The sequence below is a fragment of the Panulirus ornatus genome, chromosome 61 (assembly GCF_036320965.1).
Source record: "Panulirus ornatus isolate Po-2019 chromosome 61, ASM3632096v1, whole genome shotgun sequence".
Classification (NCBI taxonomy): domain Eukaryota; kingdom Metazoa; phylum Arthropoda; class Malacostraca; order Decapoda; family Palinuridae; genus Panulirus; species Panulirus ornatus.
Genome location: NC_092284.1, coordinates 6,096,836 through 6,121,838, shown reverse-complemented (window position 1 = coordinate 6,121,838; position 25,003 = coordinate 6,096,836). Strand labels below are relative to the sequence as shown.

Genomic DNA, 25,003 nt, shown 5'->3' with positions numbered 1-25,003 from the left:
TAATATTGAGTTATATTTAATCTCGCTTAATATTAAGTTATATTTAATCTCGCTTAATATTGAGTTATATTTAATCTCGCTTAATATTGAGTTATATTTAATCTCGCTTAATATTAAGTTATATTTAATCTCGCTTAATATTGAGTTATATTTAATCTCGCTTAATATTGAGTTATATTTAATCTCGCTTAATATTAAGTTATATTTAATCTCGCTTAATATTGAGTTATATTTAATCTCGCTTAATATTAAGTTATATTTAATCTCGCTTAATATTGAGTTATATTTAATCTCGCTTAATATTAAGTTATATTTAATCTCGCTTAATATTGAGTTATATTTAATCTCGCTTAATATTGAGTTATATTTAATCTCGCTTAATATTAAGTTATATTTAATCTCGCTTAATATTGAGTTATATTTAATCTCGCTTAATATTAAGTTATATTTAATCTCGCTTAATATTGAGTTATATTTAATCTCGCTTAATATTAAGTTATATTTAATCTCGCTTAATATTGAGTTATATTTAATCTCGCTTAATATTAAGTTATATTTAATCTCGCTTAATATTGAGTTATATTTAATCTCGCTTAATATTGAGTTATATTTAATCTCGCTTAATATTGAGTTATATTTAATCTCGCTTAATATTGAGTTATATTTAATCTCGCTTAATATTGAGTTATATTTAATCTCGCTTAATATTGAGTTATATTTAATCTCGCTTAATATTGAGTTATATTTAATCTCGCTTAATATTGAGTTATATTTAATCTCGCTTAATATTGAGTTATATTTAATCTCGCTTAATATTGAGTTATATTTAATCTCGCTTAATATTGAGTTATATTTAATCTCGCTTAATATTGAGTTATATTTAATCTCGCTTAATATTGAGTTATATTTAATCTCGCTTAATATTGAGTTATATTTAATCTCGCTTAATATTGAGTTATATTTAATCTCGCTTAATATTAAGTTATATTTAATCTCGCTTAATATTAAGTTATATTTAATCTCGCTTAATATTAAGTTATATTTAATTAACAAATTGTTCTCATACAAAGTTAACAAGGAAGTATAGTTTTGTGATTGGTCGTAAGCGTTACGTCACTGCTTAACGACCAAGTCGTTGATGCTCATTTATTTTTTCTTTTCATGTGTTTAGCAGACGACGATGAAGACGAGAGGTGGGTGTTTACTGTGTCGACAAGACCATGGCCATGGTACGTATATATCATATTATATAATCTAATTTTGATCTTATATAGGCTATGAACACTTTGGTAAGTATATACTTATACTTGGAAAGTATCATAGTGTATGATAGACAATAGACTTACCAATGTCTACTTCAAGTACCACAAGTTGTGTGGTGGCAGGATTCGAACCCTCGCTCACATTGTCTCATAATGATGTCATGTTATATCCGTCATTATATAACCGGTTGTGTTGTCATTATATAACCGGTTGTGTTGTCATTATATAACCGGTTGTGTTGTCATTATATAACTGGTTGTGTTGTCATTATATAACTGGTTGTGTTGTCATTATATAACCGGTTGTGTTGTCATTATATAACCGGTTGTGTTGTCATTATATAATCGGTTATGTTGTCATTATATAACCGGTTATGTTGTCATTATATAACTGGTTATGTTGTCATTATATAACCGGTTGTGTTGTCATTATATAACCGGTTGTGTTGTCATTATATAACTGGTTGTGTTGTCATTATATAACCGGTTGTGTTGTCATTATATAACTGGTTGTGTTGTCATTATATAACTGGTTGTGTTGTCATTATATAACCGGTTGTGTTGTCATTATATAACCGGTTGTGTTGTCATTATATAACTGGTTGTGTTGTCATTATATGACCGGTTGTGTTGTCATTATATAACTGGTTGTGTTGTCATTATATAACTGGTTGTGTTGTCATTATATAACCGGTTGTGTTGTCATTATATAACTGGTTGTGTTGTCATTATATAACCGGTTGTGTTGTCATTATATAACTGGTTGTGTTGTCATTATATAACTGGTTGTGTTGTCATTATATAACTGGTTGTGTTGTCATTATATAACTGGTTGTGTTGTCATTATATAACCGGTTGTGTTGTCATTATATAACTGGTTGTGTTGTCATTATATAACTGGTTGTGTTGTCATTATATAACCGGTTGTGTTGTCATTATATAACTGGTTATGTTGTCATTATATAACCGGTTGTGTTGTCATTATATAACCGGTTGTGTTGTCATTATATAACCGGTTGTGTTGTCATTATATAACTGGTTGTGTTGTCATTATATAACCGGTTGTGTTTTCATTATATAACCGGTTGTGTTGTCATTATATAACTGGTTGTGTTGTCATTATATAACCGGTTGTGTTGTCATTATATAACTGGTTGTGTTGTCATTATATAACCGGTTGTGTTGTCATTATATAACCGGTTGTGTTGTCATTATATAACCGGTTGTGTTGTCATTATATAACCGGTTGTGTTGTCATTATATAACTGGTTGTGTTGTCATTATATAACCGGTTGTGTTTTCATTATATAACCGGTTGTGTTGTCATTATATAACCGGTTGTGTTGTTCAGTGTTGGTCATGTGATGAAGGCAGTGTAAGTTGATGAATGAAACATGTGTTAATATCCCTGACAGACGCTGCTTCGTCTCGTGGGTTCGGAGTTGAAGGTTCAGGTGTTGTGTGTCATGATGGACTCACGTCGTCTTCTTCTTCAACCGTGGCACATGTAAGTTGTCTCTATGTCTTGAGTTTTTTTCATACTATTCGCCATTTCCCGCATTAACGAGGTAGCGTTAAGAACAGAGGACTGAACCTTTGAGGGAATATCCTCACTTAACCACCTTCTCTGTTCCTTCTTTTGGAAAATTAAAAGCGAGAGGGGAGGATTTCCAGCCCCATCCCCGCTCCCTCCCCCTTTTAGTCGCCTTCTACGACACGCAGGGAATACGTGGGAAGTATTCTTTCTCCCCTATCCTATGTATATATATATATATATATATATATATATATATATATATATATATATATGATGTTTAACGAGTTAATTTGAGCCACAATAACGTTACATAATTAAGATGATTGTATGTAAACACTGGATAAGTTAGTGTAGACTGGTGATGTGTGTAACAGTGTTACCAAACTTGTTACGATGTTTTAGATCGACAGATGATGTTAGTAACATGTGTTGGTAACAGTGTTGTCACAATGTTGTAACGTGTTCACAAACATGTGGGTTAGGTTTTTACTGACAACAGTGTTGTTAATAGTTGAATGATAGTTATGATGGTGATCTGGACTGTTACCAAAAGTTACGACTTCGTTACCAACAGTGTTACCAGTTTGGGTCCTGAATATTGCCAACATTGTTGCCAACATTGCTGCCAACATTGCTGCCAACATTGCTATGTAGATATGACCTGTTGTCACACATCATCACACATGTTAGAAACTGTGTTGGATGTGGCCCAACCATAAGACTCTAACACTTCCAAATATGTATTAGTTTATATTATTCTGTGTATATGATGTATATACGATGTTTTGTGTACATAATGTATATGTTTTGATAATGTCTACCTCACTGGTAAGTATGAACATTATATATATTTATCATTTGTATCATACATTTTGTGTTACGTCTGGATGTATAATTTTGTGTTAGCATGAAGTAACGTGTTACTGGTTGTGTTACTGGTTTATATGAAGTAACGTGTTACTGGATGGGTTACTGGTTTCTATGAAGTAATGTGTTACTGGATGGGTTACTGGTTTGTATGAAGTAACGTGTTACTGGATGTTACTGGTTTCTATGAAGTAATGTGTTACTGGATGGGTTACTGGTTTTTATGAAGTAACGTGTTACTGGATGGGTTACTGGTTTCTATGAAGTAACGTGTTACTGGATGGGTTACTGGTTTCTATGAAGTAATGTGTTACTGGATGGTTTACTGGTTTTTATGAAGTAACGTGTTACTGGATGGGTTACTGGTTTGTATGAAGTAACGTGTTACTGGTTTCTGAAGTAACGTGTTACTGGATGGGTTACTGGTTTCTATGAAGTAACGTGTTACTGGATGTGTTTCTGGTTTCTATGAAGTAACGTGTTACTGGATGGGTTACTGGTTTCTTTTTAGTAATGTGTTACTGGATGGGTTACTGGTTTCTATGAAGTAACGTGTTACTGGATGTGTTACTGGTTTCTATGAAGTAATGTGTTACTGGATGGGTTACTGGTTTCTATTAAGTAATGTGTTACTGGATGGGTTACTGGTTTTTATGAAGTAACGTGTTACTGGATGGGTTACTGGTTTCTATGAAGTAACGTGTTACTGGATGGGTTACTGGTTTATATGAAGTAACGTGTTACTGGATGGGTTACTGGTTTCTGAAGTAACGTGTTACTGGATGTGTTACTGGTTTCTATGAAGTAACGTGTTACTGGATGGGTTACTGGTTTCTATGAAGTAACGTGTTACTGGATGTGTTACTGGTTTCTATGAAGTAACGTGTTACTGGATGGGTTACTGGTTTCTATGAAGTAACGTGTTACTGGATGGGTTACTGGTTTGTATGAAGTAACGTGTTACTTGTTTCTGAAGTAACGATGGTTCACCTTGAGTATGTGGTGTGATGTGGTGGCCTTCTGTACCCCAGCTTGTGAGAAACACCTGAACTGTACTTCACTTGTCTCTGTGTATGGCTAGTCTGGTCTTGTATATATATGAAGGTAAAATCACACTTCAGTAGGAGTTTATACAATTATATTTAACATGTCATTTTTCTCTCTCATGTGGCACGACATGTTTGGTGGAGACAATCCACTTCATCATCATCATCAGTACTTAACAAAGTTATTTCAATGCCAACATCACACTTGATTCCCGCCGTCCAACACCAATCTCTGTAGGCCAACCACTGTCTGCTTTGTCTGGCCATAACCGTTGTAAGGGAGTTGACCTGGCTGTGTCTTGAACAACTGGTTTATATTATTGTGTCTTGATAATTGTCTCATAATAATTTGGTTAGGTTAGGTTAGGTTAGGTTAGATTAGGTCAGGTTAGGTCAGGTCAGGTTAGGTCAGGTCAGGTCAGGTTAGGTTAGGTTAGGTTAGGTTAGGTTAGGACAGGTCAGCTTAGGTCAGGTTAGGTTAGGTTAGGTTAGGTTAGGTCAGGTTAGGTCAGGTCAGGTCAGGTTAGGTTAGGTTAGGTCAGGTCAGGTTAGGTTAGGTCAGGTCAGGTTAGGTTAGGTTAGGTCAGGTTAGGTTAGGTCAGGTTAGGTTAGGTCAGGTCAGGTCAGGTCAGGTTAGGTCAGGTCAGGTCAGGTTAGGTTAGGTCAGGTTAGGTTAGGTTAGGACAGGTCAGCTTAGGTCAGGTTAGGTTAGGTTAGGTTAGGTTAGGTCAGGTTAGGTCAGGTCAGGTCAGGTTAGGTTAGGTTAGGTTAGGTCAGGTCAGGTCAGGTTAGGTTAGGTTAGGTCAGGTTAGGACAGGTCAGGTTAGGTCAGGTCAGGTTAGGTTAAGTTAGGTCAGGTCAGGTTAGGTTAGGTCAGGTCAGGTCAGGTCAGGTTAGGTCAGGTCAGGTCAGGTTAGGTTAGGTCAGGTTAGGTTAGGTTAGGTCAGGTCAGGTTAGGTTAGGTTAGGTTAGGTTAGGTTAGGTTAGGTCAGGTCAGGTCAGGTTAGGTTAGGTCAGGTCAGGTTAGGTTAGGTTAGGTCAGGTCAGGTTAGGTCAGGTCAGGTTAGGTTAGGTTAGGTTAGGTCAGGTCAGGTCAAGTTAGGTCAGGTTAGGTTAGGTTAGGTCAGGTCAGGTTAGGTTAGGTCAGGTCAGGTCAGGTCAGGTTAGGTTAGGTCAGGTCAGGTTAGGTTAGGTCAGGTTAGGTTAGGTTAGGTCAGGTCAGGTTAGGTCAGGTCAGGTTAGGTTAGGTTAGGTTAGGTCAGGTCAGGTCAAGTTAGGTCAGGTTAGGTTAGGTTAGGTCAGGTTAGGTCAGGTTAGGTTAGGTTAGGTTAGGTCAGGTCAGGTTAGGTCAGGTCAGGTTAGGTTAGGTTAGGTTAGGTCAGGTTAGGTCAGGTCAGGTTAGGTCAGGTCAGGTTAGGTCAGGTCAGGTCAGGTTAGGTTAGGTTAGGTTACATTACTGGAACACTTCCAGCTGATAATGTCATTCATGGATGGTAAATGAAAACATTGTTTTGACCTTTTTATTCGCTGCCATTTTTATTTTACATTGATATTATAATATACACAGTTATACCTTAATACATTATGTATGATTCATCAAGTTATATTATCACTAATATACTTCCGAATAATACAATGTGTATGAATCATCATGATAAAGTAATATTCTCCAAAAGAAAAATGTAAGAACAGAACACAAGCTGAGTCTACCAGTGTTGAGTGGTATATATGGCCCACACAGCTGCCACCAATGTTGAGTGGTATATATGGCCCACACAGATGGAGGCAGTGTTGAGTGGTATATATGGCCCACACAGCTGCCACCAGTGTTGAGTGGTATATATGGCCCACACAGCTGCCACCAGTGTTGAGTGGTATATACGGCCCACACAGCTGCCACCAGTGTTGAGTGGTATATATGGCCCACACAGCTGCTACCAGTGTTGAGTGGTATATATGGCCCACACAGCTGCCACCAGTGTTGAGTGGTATATATGGCCAACACAGCTGCCACCAGTGTTGAGTTGTATATATGGCCCACACAGCTGCCACCAGTGTTGAGAGGTATATATGGCCCACACAGCTGCCACCAGTGTTGAGTTGTATATATGGCCCACACAGCTGCCACCAGTGTTGAGTGGTATATATGGCCAGCACAGCTGCCACCAGTGTTGAGTGGTATATATGGCCCACACAGCTGCCACCAGTGTTGAGTGGTATATATGGCCCACACAGCTGCCACCAGTGTTGAGTGGTATATATGGCCAGCACAGCTGCCACCAGTGTTGAGTGGTATATATGGCCCACACAGCTGCCACCAGTGTTGAGTGGTATATATGGCCCACACAGCTGCCACCAGTGTTGAGTGGTATATATGGCCAGCACAGCTGCCACCAGTGTTGAGTGGTATATATGGCCCACACAGCTGCCACCAGTGTTGAGTGGTATATATGGCCCACACAGCTGCCACCAGTGTTGAGTGGTATATATGGCCCACACAGCTGCCACCAGTGTTGAGTGGTATATATGGCCCACACAGCTGCCACCAGTGTTGAGTGGTATATATGGCCCACACAGCTGCCACCAGTGTTGAGTGGTATATATGGCCCACACAGCTGCCACCAGTGTTGAGTGGTATATATGGCCCACACAGCTGCCACCAGTGTTGAGTGGTATATATGGCCAGCACAGCTGCCACCAGTGTTGAGAGGTATATATGGCCAACACAGATGGAGGCAGTATTGAGTGGTATATATGGCCCACATAGATGGAGGCAAAGGAAAGTAATGTAGCAGACTGAAGAATGTTGGAGAAAGACTTGCTTCCTGGGTAACTCCAGTGTAGAGTTAGAAGGTTGTAGACACAAGATTGTAGTGACTGAGTCTGGCATGGCGCCCAGGTTGTGAGTCTGTCAGTGTTGTGGAAGGTTGTGTCCAGGACTTATTATGATGGAGTATGTTGTCAAGTGTCAAATAATTTGTTTATATCTGTTGCCACTAGCAGTGTGCGGGAGGGGGACGTGGCTGGTTGAAACCATTCAGAATATGTTGTGTGTAGTTTGGTGGTGGTGGAGTGGTTGTGCCATGTTGTGTAGGTGAGAGAGAGGGATGTTTACTGGAATATGTTGTGGATCAGTTGTATACAGTATGTTGTGGATCAGTTGTATACAGTATGTTGTTGATCAGTTGTATACAGTATGTTGTGGATCAGTTGTATACAGTATGTTGTTAATCAGTTGTATGCAGTATGTTGTGGATCAGTTGTATACAGTATGTTGTGGATCAGTTGTATACAGTATGTTGTTGATCAGTTGTATACAGTATGTTGTTGATCAGTTGTATACAGTATGTTGTGGATCAGTTGTATACAGTATGTTGTGGATCAGTTGTATACAGTATGTTGTGGATCAGTTGTATACAGTATGTTGTGGATCAGCTGTATACAGTATGTTGTGGACCAGTTGTATACAGTATGTTGTGGATCAGATGTATACAGTATGTTGTGGATCAGTTGTATACAGTATGTTGTGGACCAGTTGTATACAGTATGTTGTGGATCAGTTGTATACAGTATGTTGTGGATCAGCTGTATACAGTATGTTGTGGATCAGTTGTATACAGTATGTTGTGGATCAGCTGTATACAGTATGTTGTGGATCAGTTGTATACAGTATGTTGTGGATCAGTTGTATACAGTATGTGATACAGTGTGGTAGGAGGACACGAAGTTGAGTTGTTAGAAATGATAACATTTGGACATTTTCACAACCATGACTTTGTTGATAGTGTAACGATCCAACCAGTCTGAGGTCATTTGATGACGGGGTAATTACAGTAAACTGCTATTGATGGTCGTTATCATTAGAAGAAGGAAATACGAGGATCGTGAGCGCTTTCGTGTATTACCACACCTTCAGAGGACTGGTGACAGAAAATAGTGAAGATACAAAGAAAATAGTTAAGACACAGATCATATATACAAATACCGAAGAAAACGTGGAATGGGGTCAAGTAATTAGTGAGAGGCGAAGTTGACACAATGGTCAGCATGACCCACCCCCGACCTGACCTTGACCTCACATGACCTGGCTCAGGTAAACATGAACACTTGATCAAACCATTTACAGTTTTCTGATTGGCTGTTGGTCAGTCTGGTTCATCCACACTGTATGACTCGAGTGTCAGTTCTCTACCTCACCAACATGTCTTTATGTCACCTATAACGTAAGTATGACGTCATCAGTGCCAGTAGCAAACCTTACCCCCCCCACCCCACCACATGGTCCCCCCCCACATACACACACAAATACACACTGGAAAAATATGTTTGTTATGATGCAAGTATGATGGTGGTTCATGATGGCTATGTGGAGTAGCAGGTTTATGTGGTCATATGTAGATGGTCAGGTCAAACCATGTGGAGTAGCAGGTTTATGTGGTCATATGTAGGTGGTCAGGTCAAACCATGAGGTGTAGCAGGTTTATGTGGTGATATGTAGGTGGTCAGGTCAAACCATGTGGAGTAGCAGGTTTATGTGGTCATATGTAGGTGGTCAGGTCAAACCATGTGGAATAGCAGGTTTATGTGGTCATATGTAGGTGGTCAGGGCAAACCATGTGGAGTAGCAGGTTTATGTGGTCATATGTAGATGGTCAGGTCAAAACATGTGGAGTAGTAGGTTTATGTGGTCATATGTAGATGGTCAGGTCAAACCATGTGGAGTAGTAGGTTTATGTGGTCATATGTAGGTGGTCAGGTCAAACCATGTGGAGTAGTAGGTTTATGTGGTCATATGTAGGTGGTCAGGTAAAACCATGTGGAGTAGCAGGTTTATGTGGTCATATGTAGATGGTCAGGTCAAAACATGTGGAGTAGCAGGTTTATGTGGTCATATGTAGATGGCCAGGTCAAACCATGTGGAGTAGTAGGTTTATGTGGTCATATGTAGATGGTCAGGTCAAACCATGTGGAGTAGTAGGTTTATGTGGTGATATGTAGATGGCCAGGTCAAACCATGTGGAGTAGTAGGTTTATATGGTCATATGTAGATGGCCAGGTCAAACCATGTGGAGTAGTGGGTTTATGTGGTCATATGTAGATGGCCAGGTCAAACCATGTGGAGTAGTAGGTTTATGTGGTCATATATGTAGGTGGTCAGGTCAAACCATAAGGAGTAGCAGGTTTATGTGGTCATATGTAGGTGGTCAGGTCAAACCATGTGGAGTAGCAGGTTTATGTGGTCATATATGTAGGTGGTCAGGTCAAACCATAAGGAGTAGCAGGTTTATGTGGTCATATGTAGGTGGTCAGGTCAAACCATGTGGAGTAGTAGGTTTATGTGGTCATATGTAGATGGCCAGGTCAAACCATGTGGAGTAGTAGGTTTATGTGGTCATATGTAGATGGCCAGGTCAAACCATGTGGAGTAGCAGGTTTATGTGGTCATATGTAGATGGCCAGGTCAAACCATGTGGAGTAGTAGGTTTATGTGGTCATATGTAGATGGCCAGGTCAAACCATGTGGAGTAGCAGGTTTATGTGGTCATATGTAGGTGGTCAGGTCAAACCATGTGGAGTAGTAGGTTTATGTGGTCATATGTAGATGGCCAGGTCAAACCATGTGGAGTAGCAGGTTTATGTGGTCATATGTAGATGGCCAGGTCAAACCATGTGGAGTAGTAGGTTTATGTGGTCATATGTAAATGGCCAGGTCAAACCATGTGGAGTAGCAGGTTTATGTGGTCATATGTAGGTGGTCAGGTCAAACCATGTGGAGTAGCAGGTTTATGTGGTCATATGTAGATGGCCAGGTCAAACCATGTGGAGTAGTAGGTTTATGTGGTGATATGTAGGTGGTCAGGTCAAACCATGTGGAGTAGTAGGTTTATGTGGTCATATGTAGATGGCCAGGTCAAACCATGTGGAGTAGTAGGTTTATGTGGTCATATGTAGATGGCCAGGTCAAACCATGTGGAGTAGTAGGTTTATGTGGTGATATGTAGGTGGTCAGGTCAAACCATGTGGAGTAGTAGGTTTATGTGGTCATATGTAGATGGCCAGGTCAAACCATGTGGAGTAGTAGGTTTATGTGGTGATATGTAGGTGGTCAGGTCAAACCATGTGGAGTAGTAGGTTTATGTGGTCATATGTAGATGGCCAGGTCAAACCATGTGGAGTAGTAGGTTTATGTGGTGATATGTAGGTGGTCAGGTCAAACCATGTGGAGTAGCAGGTTTATGTGGTCATATGTAGGTGGTCAGGTCAAACCATGTGGAGTAACAGGTTTATGTGGTCATATGTAGATGGTCAGGTCAAACCATGTGGAGTAGTAGGTTTATGTGGTCATATATGTAGGTGGTCAGGTCAAACCATGAGGAGTAGCAGGTTTATGTGGTCATATATGTAGGTGTTCAGGTCAAACCATGTGGAGTAGCAGGTTTATGTGGTCATATGTAGGTGGTCAGGTCAAACCATGAGGAGTAGGAGGTTTATGTGGTGATATGTAGGTGGTCAGGTCAAACCATGCTTTCCTCCGTCTCCAACAACTGGTCTATGTGGCAGTATGTGGTGGAGCGAACACTGTAGGAGGCTCCACCACCAGCCTCCACCAGTGAGGTTTTGAGCAACCTGGGTTGCTGCAACACCTCCATGTTGTGGTAGTCCACATACTGTAACTGCTGTGCTGGCTCCTGCTGTGCTGGCTCCTGCTGTGCTGGCTCCTGCTTCTGCTGTTGCTGGTAACATGGGAGAAAATATGACACCATTATATAACACTTTATATATGAGTCTTACACTACTGTGAGCCAGGATTATATAACACTTTATATATGTGTCGTATGCTACTATGAGCCAGGATTATATAACACTTTATATATGTGTCGTATGCTACTATGAGCCAGGATTATATAACACTTTATATATGTGTCGTATGCTACTATGAGCCAGGATTATATAACACTTTATATATGTGTCGTATGCTACTATGAGCCAGGATTATATAACACTTTATATATGTGTCGTATGCTACTATGAGCCAGGATTATATAACACTTTATATATGTGTCGTATGCTACTATGAGCCAGGATTATATAACACTTTATATATGTGTCGTATGCTACTATGAGCCAGGATTATATAACACTTTATATATAAGTCGTATACTACTGTGAGGCAGGATTATATAACACTTTATATATGAGTCTTACACTACTGTGAGCCAGGATTATATAACACTTTATATATGACTCATACTACTGTGAGCCAGGATTATATAACACTTTATATATGAGTCTTATACTACTGTAAGCCAGGATTATATAACACTTTATATATGTGTCGTATGCTACTATGAGCCAGGATTATATAACACTTTATATATAAGTCGTATACTACTGTGAGCCAGGATTATATAACACTTTATATATGTGTCTTATACTACTGTGAGCCAGGATTATATAACACTTTATATATGTGTCTTATACTACTGTGAGCCAGGATTATATAACACTTTATATATGAGTCTTATACTACTGTGAGCCAGGATTATATAACACTTTATATATGAGTCTTATACTACTGTAAGCCAGGATTATATAACACTTTATATATGAGTCTTATACTACTGTGAGCCAGGATTATATAACACTTTATATATGTGTCTTATACTACTGTGAGCCAGGATTATATAACACTTTATATATGTGTCTTATACTACTGTGAGCCAGGATTATATAACACTTTATATATGTGTCTTATACTACTGTGAGCCAGGATTATATAACACTTTATATATGAGTCTTATACTACTGTGAGCCAGGATTATATAACACTTTATATATGAGTCGTATACTACTGTGAGCCAGGATTATATAACACTTTATATATGTGTCTTATACTACTGTGAGCCAGGATTATATAACACTTTATATATGTGTCTTATACTACTGTGAGCCAGGATTATATAACACTTTATATATGTGTCTTATACTACTGTGAGCCAGGATTATATAACACTTTATATATGAGTCTTATATTACTGTGAGCCAGGATTATATAACACTTTATATATGTGTCTTATACTACTGTGAGCCAGGATTATATAACACTTTATATATGAGTCTTATACTACTGTGAGCCAGGATTATATAACACTTTATATATGAGTCGTATACTACTGTGAGCCAGGATTATATAACACTTTATATATGTGTCTTATACTACTGTGAGCCAGGATTATATAACACTTTATATATGTGTCTTATACTACTGTGAGCCAGGATTATATAACACTTTATATATGAGTCTTATACTAATGTGAGCCAGGATTATATAACACTTTATATATGTGTCTTATACTACTGTGAGCCAGGATTATATAACACTTTATATATGTGTCTTATACTACTGTGAGCCAGGATTATATAACACTTTATATATAAGTCGTATACTACTGTGAGCCAGGATTATATAACACTTTATATATGAGTCTTACACTACTGTGAGCCAGGATTATATAACACTTTATATATGAGTCTTACACTACTGTGAGCCAGGATTATATAACACTTTATATATGAGTCTTATACTACTGTGAGCCAGGATTATATAACACTTTATATATGAGTCTTATACTAATGTGAGCCAGCGAGCACATATTACTACATCATGATGGTACAGTGGTGTCAGATGATGGGCTGGGTTGTCCTGGTGTCATGTGGACTTACCAGTGGTGTCAGATGATGGGCAGGGTTGTCCTGGTGTCATGTGGACTTACCAGTGGTGTCAGGTGATGGGCAGGGTTGTCCTGGTGTCATGTGGACTTACCAGTGGTGTCAGGTGATGGGCAGGGTTGTCCTGGTGTCAGATGGACTTACCAGTGGTGTCAGGTGATGGGCAGGGTTGTCCTGGTGTCATGTGGACTTACCAGTGGTGTCAGGTGATGGGCTGGGTTGTCCTGGTGTCATGTGGACTTACCAGTGGTGTCAGGTGATGGGCTGGGTTGCCCTGGTGTCATGTGGACTTACCAGTGGTGTCAGGTGATGGGCTGGGTTGTCCTGGTGTCATGTGGACTTACCAGTGGTGTCAGGTGATGGGCAGGGTTGTCCTGGTGTCATGTGGACTTACCAGTGGTGTCAGGTGATGGGCTGGGTTGCCCTGGTGTCATGTGGACTTACCAGTGGTGTCAGGTGATGGGCTGGGTTGTCCTGGTGTCATGTGGACTTACCAGTGGTGTCAGGTGATGGGCAGGGTTGTCCTGGTGTCAGGTGGACTTACCAGTGGTGTCAGGTGATGGGCAGGGTTGTCCTGGTGTCATGTGGACTTACCAGTGGTGTCAGGTGATGGGCTGGGTTGTCCTGGTGTCATGTGGACTTACCAGTGGTGTCAGGTGATGGGCAGGGTTGTCCAGCACCTGGTGGGAGGAGTTCTCAGATTTCCCCTCCGTCAGACACAGCAAGTCGTGTGTGTCATCATCAGCTGTGGGAGAGATGACATGTGGTGGGTCACTATGTGGGAGAGATGACATGTGGTGGGTCACTATGTGGGAGAGATGACATGTGGTGGGTCACTATGTGGGAGAGATGACATGTGGTGGGTCACTATGTGGGAGAGATGACATGTGGTGGGTCACTATGTGGGAGAGATGACATGTGGTGGGTCACTATGTGGGAGAGATGACATGTGGTGGGTCACTATGTGGGAGAGATGACATGTGGTGGGTCACTATGTGGGAGAGATGACATGTGGTGGGTCACTATGTGGGAGAGATGACATGTGGTGGGTCACTATGTGGGAGAGATGACATGTGGTGGGTCACTATGTGGGAGAGATGACATGTCGGTGGGTCACTATGTGGGAGAGATGACATGTGGTGGGTCACTATGTGGGAGAGATGACATGTGGTGGGTCACTATGTGGGAGAGATGACATGTGGTGGGTCACTATGTGGGAGAGATGACATGTGGTGGGTCACTATGTGGGAGAGATGACATGTGGTGGGTCACTATGTGGGAGAGATGACATGTGGTGGGTCACTATGTGGGAGAGATGACATGTGGTGGGTCACTATGTGGGAGAGATGACATGTGGTGGGTCACTATGTGGGAGAGATGACATGTGGTGGGTCACTATGTGGGAGAGATGACATGTGGTGGGTCACTATGTGGGAGAGATGACATGTGGTGGGTCACTATGTGGGGAGATGACATGTGGTGGGCCACTATGTGGGAGAGATGACATGTGGTGGGTCACTATGTGGGAGAGATGACATGTGGTTGGTCACTATGTGGGAGAGATGACATGTAGTCGGTCACTATGTGGGTAGATGATATGTGGTGGGTCACTATGTGGGAGAGATGACATGTGGTGGGTCACTATGTGGGGAGATGACATGTGGTGGGTCACTATGTGGGAGAGGTGACATGTGGTGGGTCACTATGTGGAGAGATGACATGTGGTGGGTCACTATGTGGGAGAGATGACATGTGGTGGGTCACTATGTGGGAGAGATGACATGTGGTGGGTCACTATGTGGGAGAGATGACATGTGGTGGGTCACTATGTGGGAGAGATGACATGTGGTGGGTCACTATGTGGGAGAGATGACGTGGGTTACGTACCCCACCTCTGGTGGTGGGTCACTATGTGGGGCCCACGTTTTTGTGGGCTGACCCAGCCCACACCAGGACACGCCCCAGGACACGCCCCCAGGACACGCCCCCTTCCTCCTGCCTCACCTCTCTTGGATATTCACAACTGTTGTGGTTACGTGGTACATAGACTCACATCTCTACAACCCATGTTGGTGTTGTACTCTCTCTCTCTCTCTCTCTCTCTCTCTCTCTCTCTCTCTCTCTCTCTCTCTCTCTCTCTCTCTCTCTCTCTCTCTCTCTCCCTCACCTATGTTAGGTACAACATCAGGGTTGTGGTCGTCAGGTGAAGGTCTGGCGCCAAGCTTGTGTTGTGACCTTGTGTGTCTCCAGCAGTTGCGTCTGGCCCACACAACGCCGCCCATCATGACTACAACCACAATGATGCCGCCCACACAACCGCCCACTTTACTGGCTCTCGTCCGCCCACCACCACCTGTGGAGCACCTGCTTACATATATACAACATCACCTGTTGTGAATACTGCCATCTGGCGTGTATAACATCATACATGATATACATGATGTACAGGGATATACATGATGTACTGGGATATACGTGATGTATAGGGATATACATGATGTACAGGGATATACATGATGTACAGGGATATACATGATGTACAGGGATATACGTGAGGTACAGGGATATACATGATGTACAGGGATATACATGATGTACAGGGATATACATGATGTACAGGGATATACGTGAGGTACAGGGATATACATGATGTACAGGGATATACATGATGTACAGGGATATACATGATGTACAGGGATATACGTGATGTACAGGGATATACATGATGTACAGGGATATACGTGATGTACAGGGATATACGTGAGGTACAGGGATATACATGATGTACAGGGATATACATGATGTACAGGGATATACATGATGTACTGGGATATACGTGATGTATAGGGATATACATGATGTACAGGGATATACATGATGTACAGGGATATACATGATGTACAGGGATATACGTGAGGTACAGGGATATACATGATGTACAGGGATATACATGATGTACAGGGATATACATGATGTACAGGGATATACGTGAGGTACAGGGATATACATGATGTACAGGGATATACATGATGTACAGGGATATACATGATGTACAGGGATATACGTGATGTACAGGGATATACATGATGTACAGGGATATACGTGATGTACAGGGATATACGTGATGTACAGGGATATACATGATGTACAGGGATATACATGATGTACAGGGATATACGTGATGTACAGGGATGTACATGATGTACAGGGATATACATGATGTACAGGGATATACATGATGTACGGGGATGTACATGGTGTGCCACAGTCACCTTACACAGTGTCACTACACCTCCACTGGTGATGACCAAGTGGGCGTCATTAACAGCCACCTAGAACTGTCTCAGTGGGTGCCAGTGGGTGGTCGTGGGTGGTCGTGGGTGATCGTGGGTGATATATATCCAGTTTTATCTGTGTTTATCTTCCTAGTTGGTCTGTGTACCAGCTGGTCTAACGTCTGTGTTGGGTTACACAGAGGCTGTGGTCTGTGTGGTGGGTTGTCTGTGTACCATGACGACCACAAAGTCTGGTGTAGGTGTCAACACTGACCTCTCACGGAGGTCCTGGAGGTGTAGGTGTCAACACTGACCTCTAACGGAGGTCCTGGAGGTGTAGGTGTCAACACTGACCTCTCACGGAGGTCCTGGAGGTGTAGGTGTCAACACTGACCTCTCACGTAGGTCCTGGAGGTGTAGGTGTCAACACTGACCTCTCACGGAGGTCCTGGAGGTGTAGGTGTCAACACTGACCTCTGACGGAGGTCCTGGATGTGTAGGTGTCTACACTGACCTCTCACGGAGGTCCTGGAGGTGTAGGTGTCAACACTGACCTCTGACGGAGGTCCTGGAGGTGTAGGTGTCAACACTGACCTCTCACGGAGGTCCTGGAGGTGTAGGTGTCAACACTGACCTCTCACGGAGGTCCTGGAGGTGTAGGTGTCAACACTGACCTCTGACGGAGGTCCTGGATGTGTAGGTGTCAACACTGACCTCTGACGGAGGTCCTGGAGGTGTAGGTGTCAACACTGACCTCTGACGGAGGTCCTGGAGGTGTAGGTGTCAACACTGACCTCTGACGGAGGTCCTGGATGTGTAGGTGTCAACACTGACCTGTGTAGGTGTCAACACTGACCTCTGACGGAGGTCCTGGAGGTGTAGGTGTCAACACTGACCTCTCACGGAGGTCCTGGAGGTGTAGGTGTGAACACTGACCTCTAACGGAGGTCCTGGAGGTGTAGGTGTCAACACTGACCTCTGACGGAGGTCCTGGAGGTGTAGGTGTCAACACTGACCTCTCACGGAGGTCCTGGAGGTGTAGGCTGACACTACAACAGGTGGCGAGGTCACAGGTCCTTGGCTGACATACACCTTGATCCGGTAGCTGGTGTCTGCGTCCAGCTGGCTTACGGTGAAGCTGGGCAACACTGACGTCACGTTAGCGAAGAGTGTATGGTTCTCGAAGTAAACCTGTGGAGGAATGGATGGTTCTCGAAGTAAACCTGTACAGTAGTGTATGGTTATGAATGTAAACCTGTACAGTATTGTATGGTTATGAATGTAAACCTGTACAGTATTGTATGGTTATGAATGTAAACCTGTACAGTAGTGTATGGTTCTGGATGTAAACCTGTACAGTATTGTATGGTTCTGAATGTAAACCTGTACAGTATTGTATGGTTCTGAATGTAAACCTGTACAGTATTGTATGGTTCTGAATGTAAACCTATACAGTATTGTATGGTTCTGAATGTAAACCTGTACAGTAGTGTATGGTTCTGGATGTAAACCTGTACAGTAGTGTATGGTTCTGAATGTAAACCTGTACAGTAGTGTATGGTTCTGAATGTAAACCTGTACAGTATTGTATGGTTCTGAATGTAAACCTGTACAGAAGTGTATGGTTCTGAATGTAAACCTGTACAGTAGTGTATGGTTCTGGATGTAAACCTGTACAGAAGTGTATGGTTCTGAATGTAAACCTGTACAGTATTGTATGGTTCTGAATGTAAACCTGTACAGAAGTGTATGGTTCTGAATGTAAACCTGTACAGAAGTGTATGGTTCTGAATGTAAACCTGTACAGTAGTGTATGGTTCTGAATGTAAACCTGTACAGTAGTGTATGGTTCTGGATGTAAACCTGTACAGTAGTGTATGGTTCTGGATGTAAACCTGTACAGTAGTGTATGGTTCTGGATGTAAACCTGTACAGTAGTGTATGGTTCTGGATGTAAACCTGAGTGTATGGTTCTGAATTGTAAACCTCTACAGTATTGTATGGTTCTGAATGTAAACCTGTACAGGAGTGTATGGTTCTGGATGTAAACCTGTACAGTAGTGTATGGTTCTGAATGTAAACCTGTACAGTATTGTATGGTTATGAATGTAAACCTGTACAGTAGTGTATGGTTCTGGATGTAAACCTATACAGTATTGTATGGTTCTGAATGTAAACCTGTACAGTATTGTATGGTTATGAATGTAAACCTATACAGTATTGTATGGTTCTGGATGTAAACCTGTTGACACAACCGCACGTACAAATCACCAATAATAACAATATAACAGAGAAACATTAATTATATCCACAATGGTCGGGAGAATGTAAACTATTGTGGTGTTATAAACATTTTGTTTATATGTTTAATATTCGCCTCTGCCAAATTCAGTGCTTTTCATAACTACTTGGTAAACTACGTCATACTCTCGTCTACTACTGTGTTACGACGTAGACCACGTGAGACATAGAAGCCAGTGCCGGGAAAACCAAAGTGGAAGACGTAAGTTGGTTAGACCAGCCAAGTTACCCCCCCAGCAGCAGATCCACCAATCATTTCCATGATCCTGGACGTGATGGAAGGTCGAGCATTTATGTAAACCAAACCATTGTCATCATTCAGAGAAACTCACATGACACTGATGGGGTTGTACTTCAGTCACATAGTATGGGTGAGGTTGTACTTCAGTCACATAGTATGGATGGGGTTGTACTTCAGTCACATAGTATGGATGGGGTTGTACTTCAGTCACATAGTATGGATGGGGTTGTACTTCAGTCACATAGTATGGGTGGGGTTGTACTTCAGTCACATAGTATGGATGGGGTTGTACTTCAGTCACATAGTATGGATGGGGTTGTACTTCAGTCACATAGTATGGATGGGGTTGTACTTCAGTCACATAGTATGGATGGGGTGGTACTTCAGTCACATAGTATGGATGGGGTTGTACTTCAGTCACATAGTATGGATGGGGTTGTACTTCAGTCACATAGTATGGATGGGGTTGTACTTCAGTCACATAGTATGGGTGGGGTTGTACTTCAGTCACATAGTATGGATGGGGTTGTACTTCAGTCACATAGTATGGATGGGGTTGTACTTCAGTCACATAGTATGGATGGGGTTGTACTTCAGTCACATAGTATGGGTGGGGTTGTACTTCAGTCACATAGTATGGATGGGGTTGTACTTCAGTCACATAGTATGGGTGGGGTTGTACTTCAGTCACATAGTATGGATGGGGTTGTACTTCAGTCACATAGTATGGATGGGGTTGTACTTCAGTCACATAGTATGGGTGGGGTTGTACTTCAGTCACATAGTATGGATGGGGTTGTACTTCAGTCACATAGTATGGATGGGGTTGTACTTCAGTCACATAGTATGGATGGGGTTGTACTTCAGTCACATAGTATGGGTGGGGTTGTACTTCAGTCACATAGTATGGATGGGGTTGTACTTCAGTCACATAGTATGGATGGGGTTGTACTTCAGTCACATAGTATGGGTGGGGTTGTACTTCAGTCACATAGTATGGATGGGGTTGTACTTCAGTCACATAGTATGGATGGGGTTGTACTTCAGTCACATAGTATGGATGGGGTTGTACTTCAGTCACATAGTATGGATGGGGTTGTACTTCAGTCACATAGTATGGATGGGGTTGTACTTCAGTCACATAGTATGGATGGGGTTGTACTTCAGTCACATAGTATGGATGGGGTTGTACTTCAGTCACATAGTATGGATGGGGTTGTACTTCAGTCACATAGTATGGATGGGGTTGTACTTCAGTCACATAGTATGGATGGGGTTGTACTTCAGTCACATAGTATGGGTGGGGTTGTACTTCAGTCACATAGTATGGATGGGGTTGTACTTCAGTCACATAGTATGGATGGGGTTGTACTTCAGTCACATAGTATGGATGGGGTTGTACTTCAGTCACATAGTATGGATGGGGTTGTACTTCAGTCACATAGTATGGGTGGGGTTGTACTTCAGTCACATAGTATGGATGGGGTTGTACTTCAGTCACATAGTATGGATGGGGTTGTACTTCAGTCACATAGTATGGATGGGGTTGTACTTCAGTCACATAGTATGGATGGGGTTGTACTTCAGTCACATAGTATGGATGGGGTTGTACTTCAGTCACATAGTATGGATGGGGTTGTACTTCAGTCACATAGTATGGATGGGGTTGTACTTCAGTCACATAGTATGGATGGGGTTGTACTTCAGTCACATAGTATGGGATGGGGTTGTACTTCAGTCACATAGTATGGATGGGGTTGTACTTCAGTCACATAGTATGGATGGGGTTGTACTTCAGTCACATAGTATGGATGGGGTTGTACTTCAGTCACATAGTATGGGTGGGGTTGTACTTCAGTCACATAGTATGGATGGGGTTGTACTTCAGTCACATAGTATGGATGGGGTTGTACTTCAGTCACATAGTATGGATGGGGTTGTACTTCAGTCACATAGTATGGGTGGGGTTGTACTTCAGTCACATAGTATGGATGGGGTTGTACTTCAGTCACATAGTATGGGTGGGGTTGTACTTCAGTCACATAGTATGGATGGGGTTGTACTTCAGTCACATAGTATGGATGGGGTTGTACTTCAGTCACATAGTATGGATGGGGTTGTACTTCAGTCACATAGTATGGATGGGGTTGTACTTCAGTCACATAGTATGGATGGGGTTGTACTTCAGTCACATAGTATGGATGGGGTTGTACTTCAGTCACATAGTATGGATGGGGTTGTACTTCAGTCACATAGTATGGATGGGGTTGTACTTCAGTCACATAGTATGGATGGGGTTGTACTTCAGTCACATAGTATGGATGGGGTTGTACTTCAGTCACATAGTATGGATGGGGTTGTACTTCAGTCACATAGTATGGATGGGGTTGTACTTCAGTCACATAGTATGGATGGGGTTGTACTTCAGTCACATAGTATGGATGGGGTTGTACTTCAGTCACATAGTATGGATGGGGTTGTACTTCAGTCACATAGTATGGATGGGGTTGTACTTCAGTCACATAGTATGGATGGGGTTGTACTTCAGTCACATAGTATGGATGGGGTTGTACTTCAGTCACATAGTATGGATGGGGTTGTACTTCAGTCACATAGTATGGATGGGGTTGTACTTCAGTCACATAGTATGGATGGGGTTGTACTTCAGTCACATAGTATGGTTGGGGTTGTACTTCAGTCACATAGTATGGATGGGGTTGTACTTCAGTCACATAGTATGGATGGGGTTGTACTTCAGTCACATAGTATGGATGGGGTTGTACTTCAGTCACATAGTATGGATGGGGTTGTACTTCAGTCACATAGTATGGATGGGGTTGTACTTCAGTCACATAGTATGGATGGGGTTGTACTTCAATCACATAGTATGGATGGGTTTGTACTTCAGTCACATAGTATGGGTGGGGTTGTACTTCAGTCACATAGTATGGGTGGGGTTGTACTTCAGTCACATAGTATGGATGGGGTTGTACTTCAGTCACATAGTATGGGTGGGGTTGTACTTCAGTCACATAGTATGGGTGGGGTTGTACTTCAGTCACATAGTATGGATGGGGTTGTACTTCAGTCACATAGTATGGGTGGGGCTGTACTTCAGTCACATAGTATGGATGGGGTTGTACTTCAGTCACATAGTATGGGTGGGGTTGTACTTCAGTCACATAGTATGGATGGGGTTGTACTTCAGTCACATAGTATGGATGGGGTTGTACTTCAGTCACATAGTATGGATGGGGTTGTACTTCAGTCACATAGTATGGATGGGGTTGTACTTCAGTCACATAGTATGGATGGGGTTGTACTTCAGTCACATAGTATGGATGGGGTTGTACTTCAGTCACATAGTATGGATGGGGTTGTACTTCAGTCACATAGTATGGATGGGGTTGTACTTCAGTCACATAGTATGGATGGGGTTGTACTTCAGTCACATAGTATGGATGGGGTTGTACTTCAGTCACATAGTATGGATGGGGTTGTACTTTCTCATATATATTAATAATATTGATAATGGCCAGCATTGTAGCATATCTAAATGAGTTCATAATACAAAGCTGGCAAATATATCTACAAATGAACTTAAATGTCTACACCTTCAAACTGACGTAGACAAACTGATGAACTGGCAAATGAGTCTTGATATTGATATGTGCAAAGTTTTACATATTATTAGTAAAAAACGAAAAAGGAAGATACAATATGAACTTTGTGGATCTGCAAATGGTAAATGAGGTGAAAGACTTGGGTGTAATAATCTCTGTTGACTTAAAACCAAGTAAACAATGCACAGATGCAGTGAAAATAACAACATAACCTTCGAAATTAAGACCAGGAAATTCATCTTTACAGTTCATTAATTCGTCCAAGATCTTAAGTGTTGTGTTTTGATCATCTTACATGAAATGTAGAAAGTACAACCTGGAGTGAGCAATGATCGCTACGATACCAGATGAAACGACTTTATTTAGTTCAGAAAAGAGAAGGTTAATATGGGATCTAATACAGAGAATATTGGATCTAACACAAGTATTGAAAATGATCAAAGGTTTTGATAATCTTGATATGTCAAGTTACTTTAGGCTTTAATTAGACTAATTTCACTCGAAGTTATGGATATAAACTCGTGAGGGAAATTTTTGGCTTCGAACAAGGTGAAGTTTTCTTTCTTCAACAAGATTGTTAACCTATAGTTCGTCTGCCAGTTTAGAGTGGTTGTAAACAGACCTGATAAACACTTCGCTTTAAGTCCACCACTTTCTATATTGTCGTCTTCATAGTCTCAATATATAACTTCTAACTTTTACCTCATTAATGTATGAGTCTTCTGTTACCGTCCACCATTATGGCTGGAAGGACCCAGTGTCATATTATTGTTTAAATTCATCTGTCCCTGACACTAGAGTGGATGGATGACGTACACGTGTGAGTGTAGTGGTGTCAATAATTATTATTATGTTGTTGTTGTAAGTTTTGTAATGTTTCCCAGTTGTGGTGGAGTTGTGTGTGTGTATGACACGCCAGTGGACGAGGTGTCTCTGCTCCATGTTGTGTTTGGTGACAGACATCGTACAACTAAACTATGACAATTAATGTACTCTGATCAATAACAAGGATCATAGTGATCAATGTTGTAACAACATAGAGTTATATTCTGGATCACACAATCTACATGAAAGAAAATATTGGAAGTTATAATAACTTACTGTGTTGTTGTTAATGTTGACTGGAAGTTATAATAACTTACTGTGTTGTTGTTAATGTTGACTGGAAGTTATAATAACTTACTGTGTTGTTGTTAATGTTGACTGGAAGTTATAATAACTTACTGTGTTGTTGTTAAAGTTGACTGGAAGTTATAATAATTTACTGTGTTGTTGTTAATGTTGACTGGAAGTTATAATAATTTACTGGGTTGTTGTTAATGTTGACTGGAAGTTATAATAATTTACTGGGTTGTTGTTAATGTTGACTGGAAGTTATAATAATTTACTGGGTTGTTGTTAATGTTGACTGGAAGTTATAATAATTTACTGGGTTGTTGTTAATGTTGACTGGAAGTTATAATAATTTACTGGGTTGTTGTTAATGTTGACTGGAAGTTATAATAATTTACTGGGTTGTTGTTAATGTTGACTGGAAGTTATAATAACTTACTGTGTTGTTGTTAATGTTGACTGGAAGTTATAATAATTTACTGGGTTGTTGTTAATGTTGACTGGAAGTTATAATAATTCACTGTGTTGTTGTTAATGTTGACTGGAAGTTATAATAACTTACTGTGTTGTTGTTAATGTTGGCTGGAAGTTATGATAACTTATCATGTTGTTGTTAATGTTAACTGGAAGTTATAATAACTTACTGTGTTGTTGTTAATGTTGACTGGAAGTTATAATAACTTACTGTGTTGTTGTTAATGTTGGCTGGAAGTTATGATAACTTATCATGTTGTTGTTAATGTTAACTGGAAGTTATAATAACTTACTGTGTTGTTGTTAATGTTGACTGGAAGTTATAATAACTAACTGTTGCTACGGTTGGTTGTAAGTCATAATAACTTTAGAAGTTTGGGACATGAGTTGCTATGTAAGGAATTTAACAAATTTTGAGCCAAACTTGTTATATTATTAAACATTTGCTCTAGTGTAATTAAAGGAACATCTGGTCATGTGGGAATACAATGGCAAGATTCCCAGATAAACGTTAATTTATGAAGATAATGAATG

The 25,003-nt window shown here is 41.0% G+C and overlaps 1 protein-coding gene and 1 long non-coding RNA gene across 2 annotated transcripts in view; one reads left to right on the top strand and one right to left on the bottom strand.

Annotated features, from left to right (window-relative positions):
• Window positions 1–2,676: 2,676 nt before the first annotated feature.
• Window positions 2,677–25,003, top strand: part of LOC139767392 (uncharacterized) — a 130,881-nt gene continuing 108,554 nt past the window's right edge. Inside the window, exon 1 of the long non-coding RNA XR_011717067.1 lies at window positions 2,677–2,769. This is a non-coding gene — a long non-coding RNA (uncharacterized lncRNA). The remainder of the gene's footprint in view (window positions 2,770–25,003) is intronic.
• LOC139767432 (uncharacterized) overlaps window positions 13,963–25,003 on the bottom strand; it is a 33,334-nt gene continuing 22,293 nt past the window's right edge. Inside the window, exons 5-7 of the mRNA XM_071696813.1 lie at window positions 17,734–17,908; window positions 15,610–15,795; window positions 13,963–14,187 (exon numbers count right to left, since the gene is read on the bottom strand). Of these exons, the coding sequence (XP_071552914.1) occupies window positions 14,045–14,187; window positions 15,610–15,795; window positions 17,734–17,908 (504 nt within the window). The 3' untranslated portion in view covers window positions 13,963–14,044. The remainder of the gene's footprint in view (window positions 14,188–15,609; window positions 15,796–17,733; window positions 17,909–25,003) is intronic.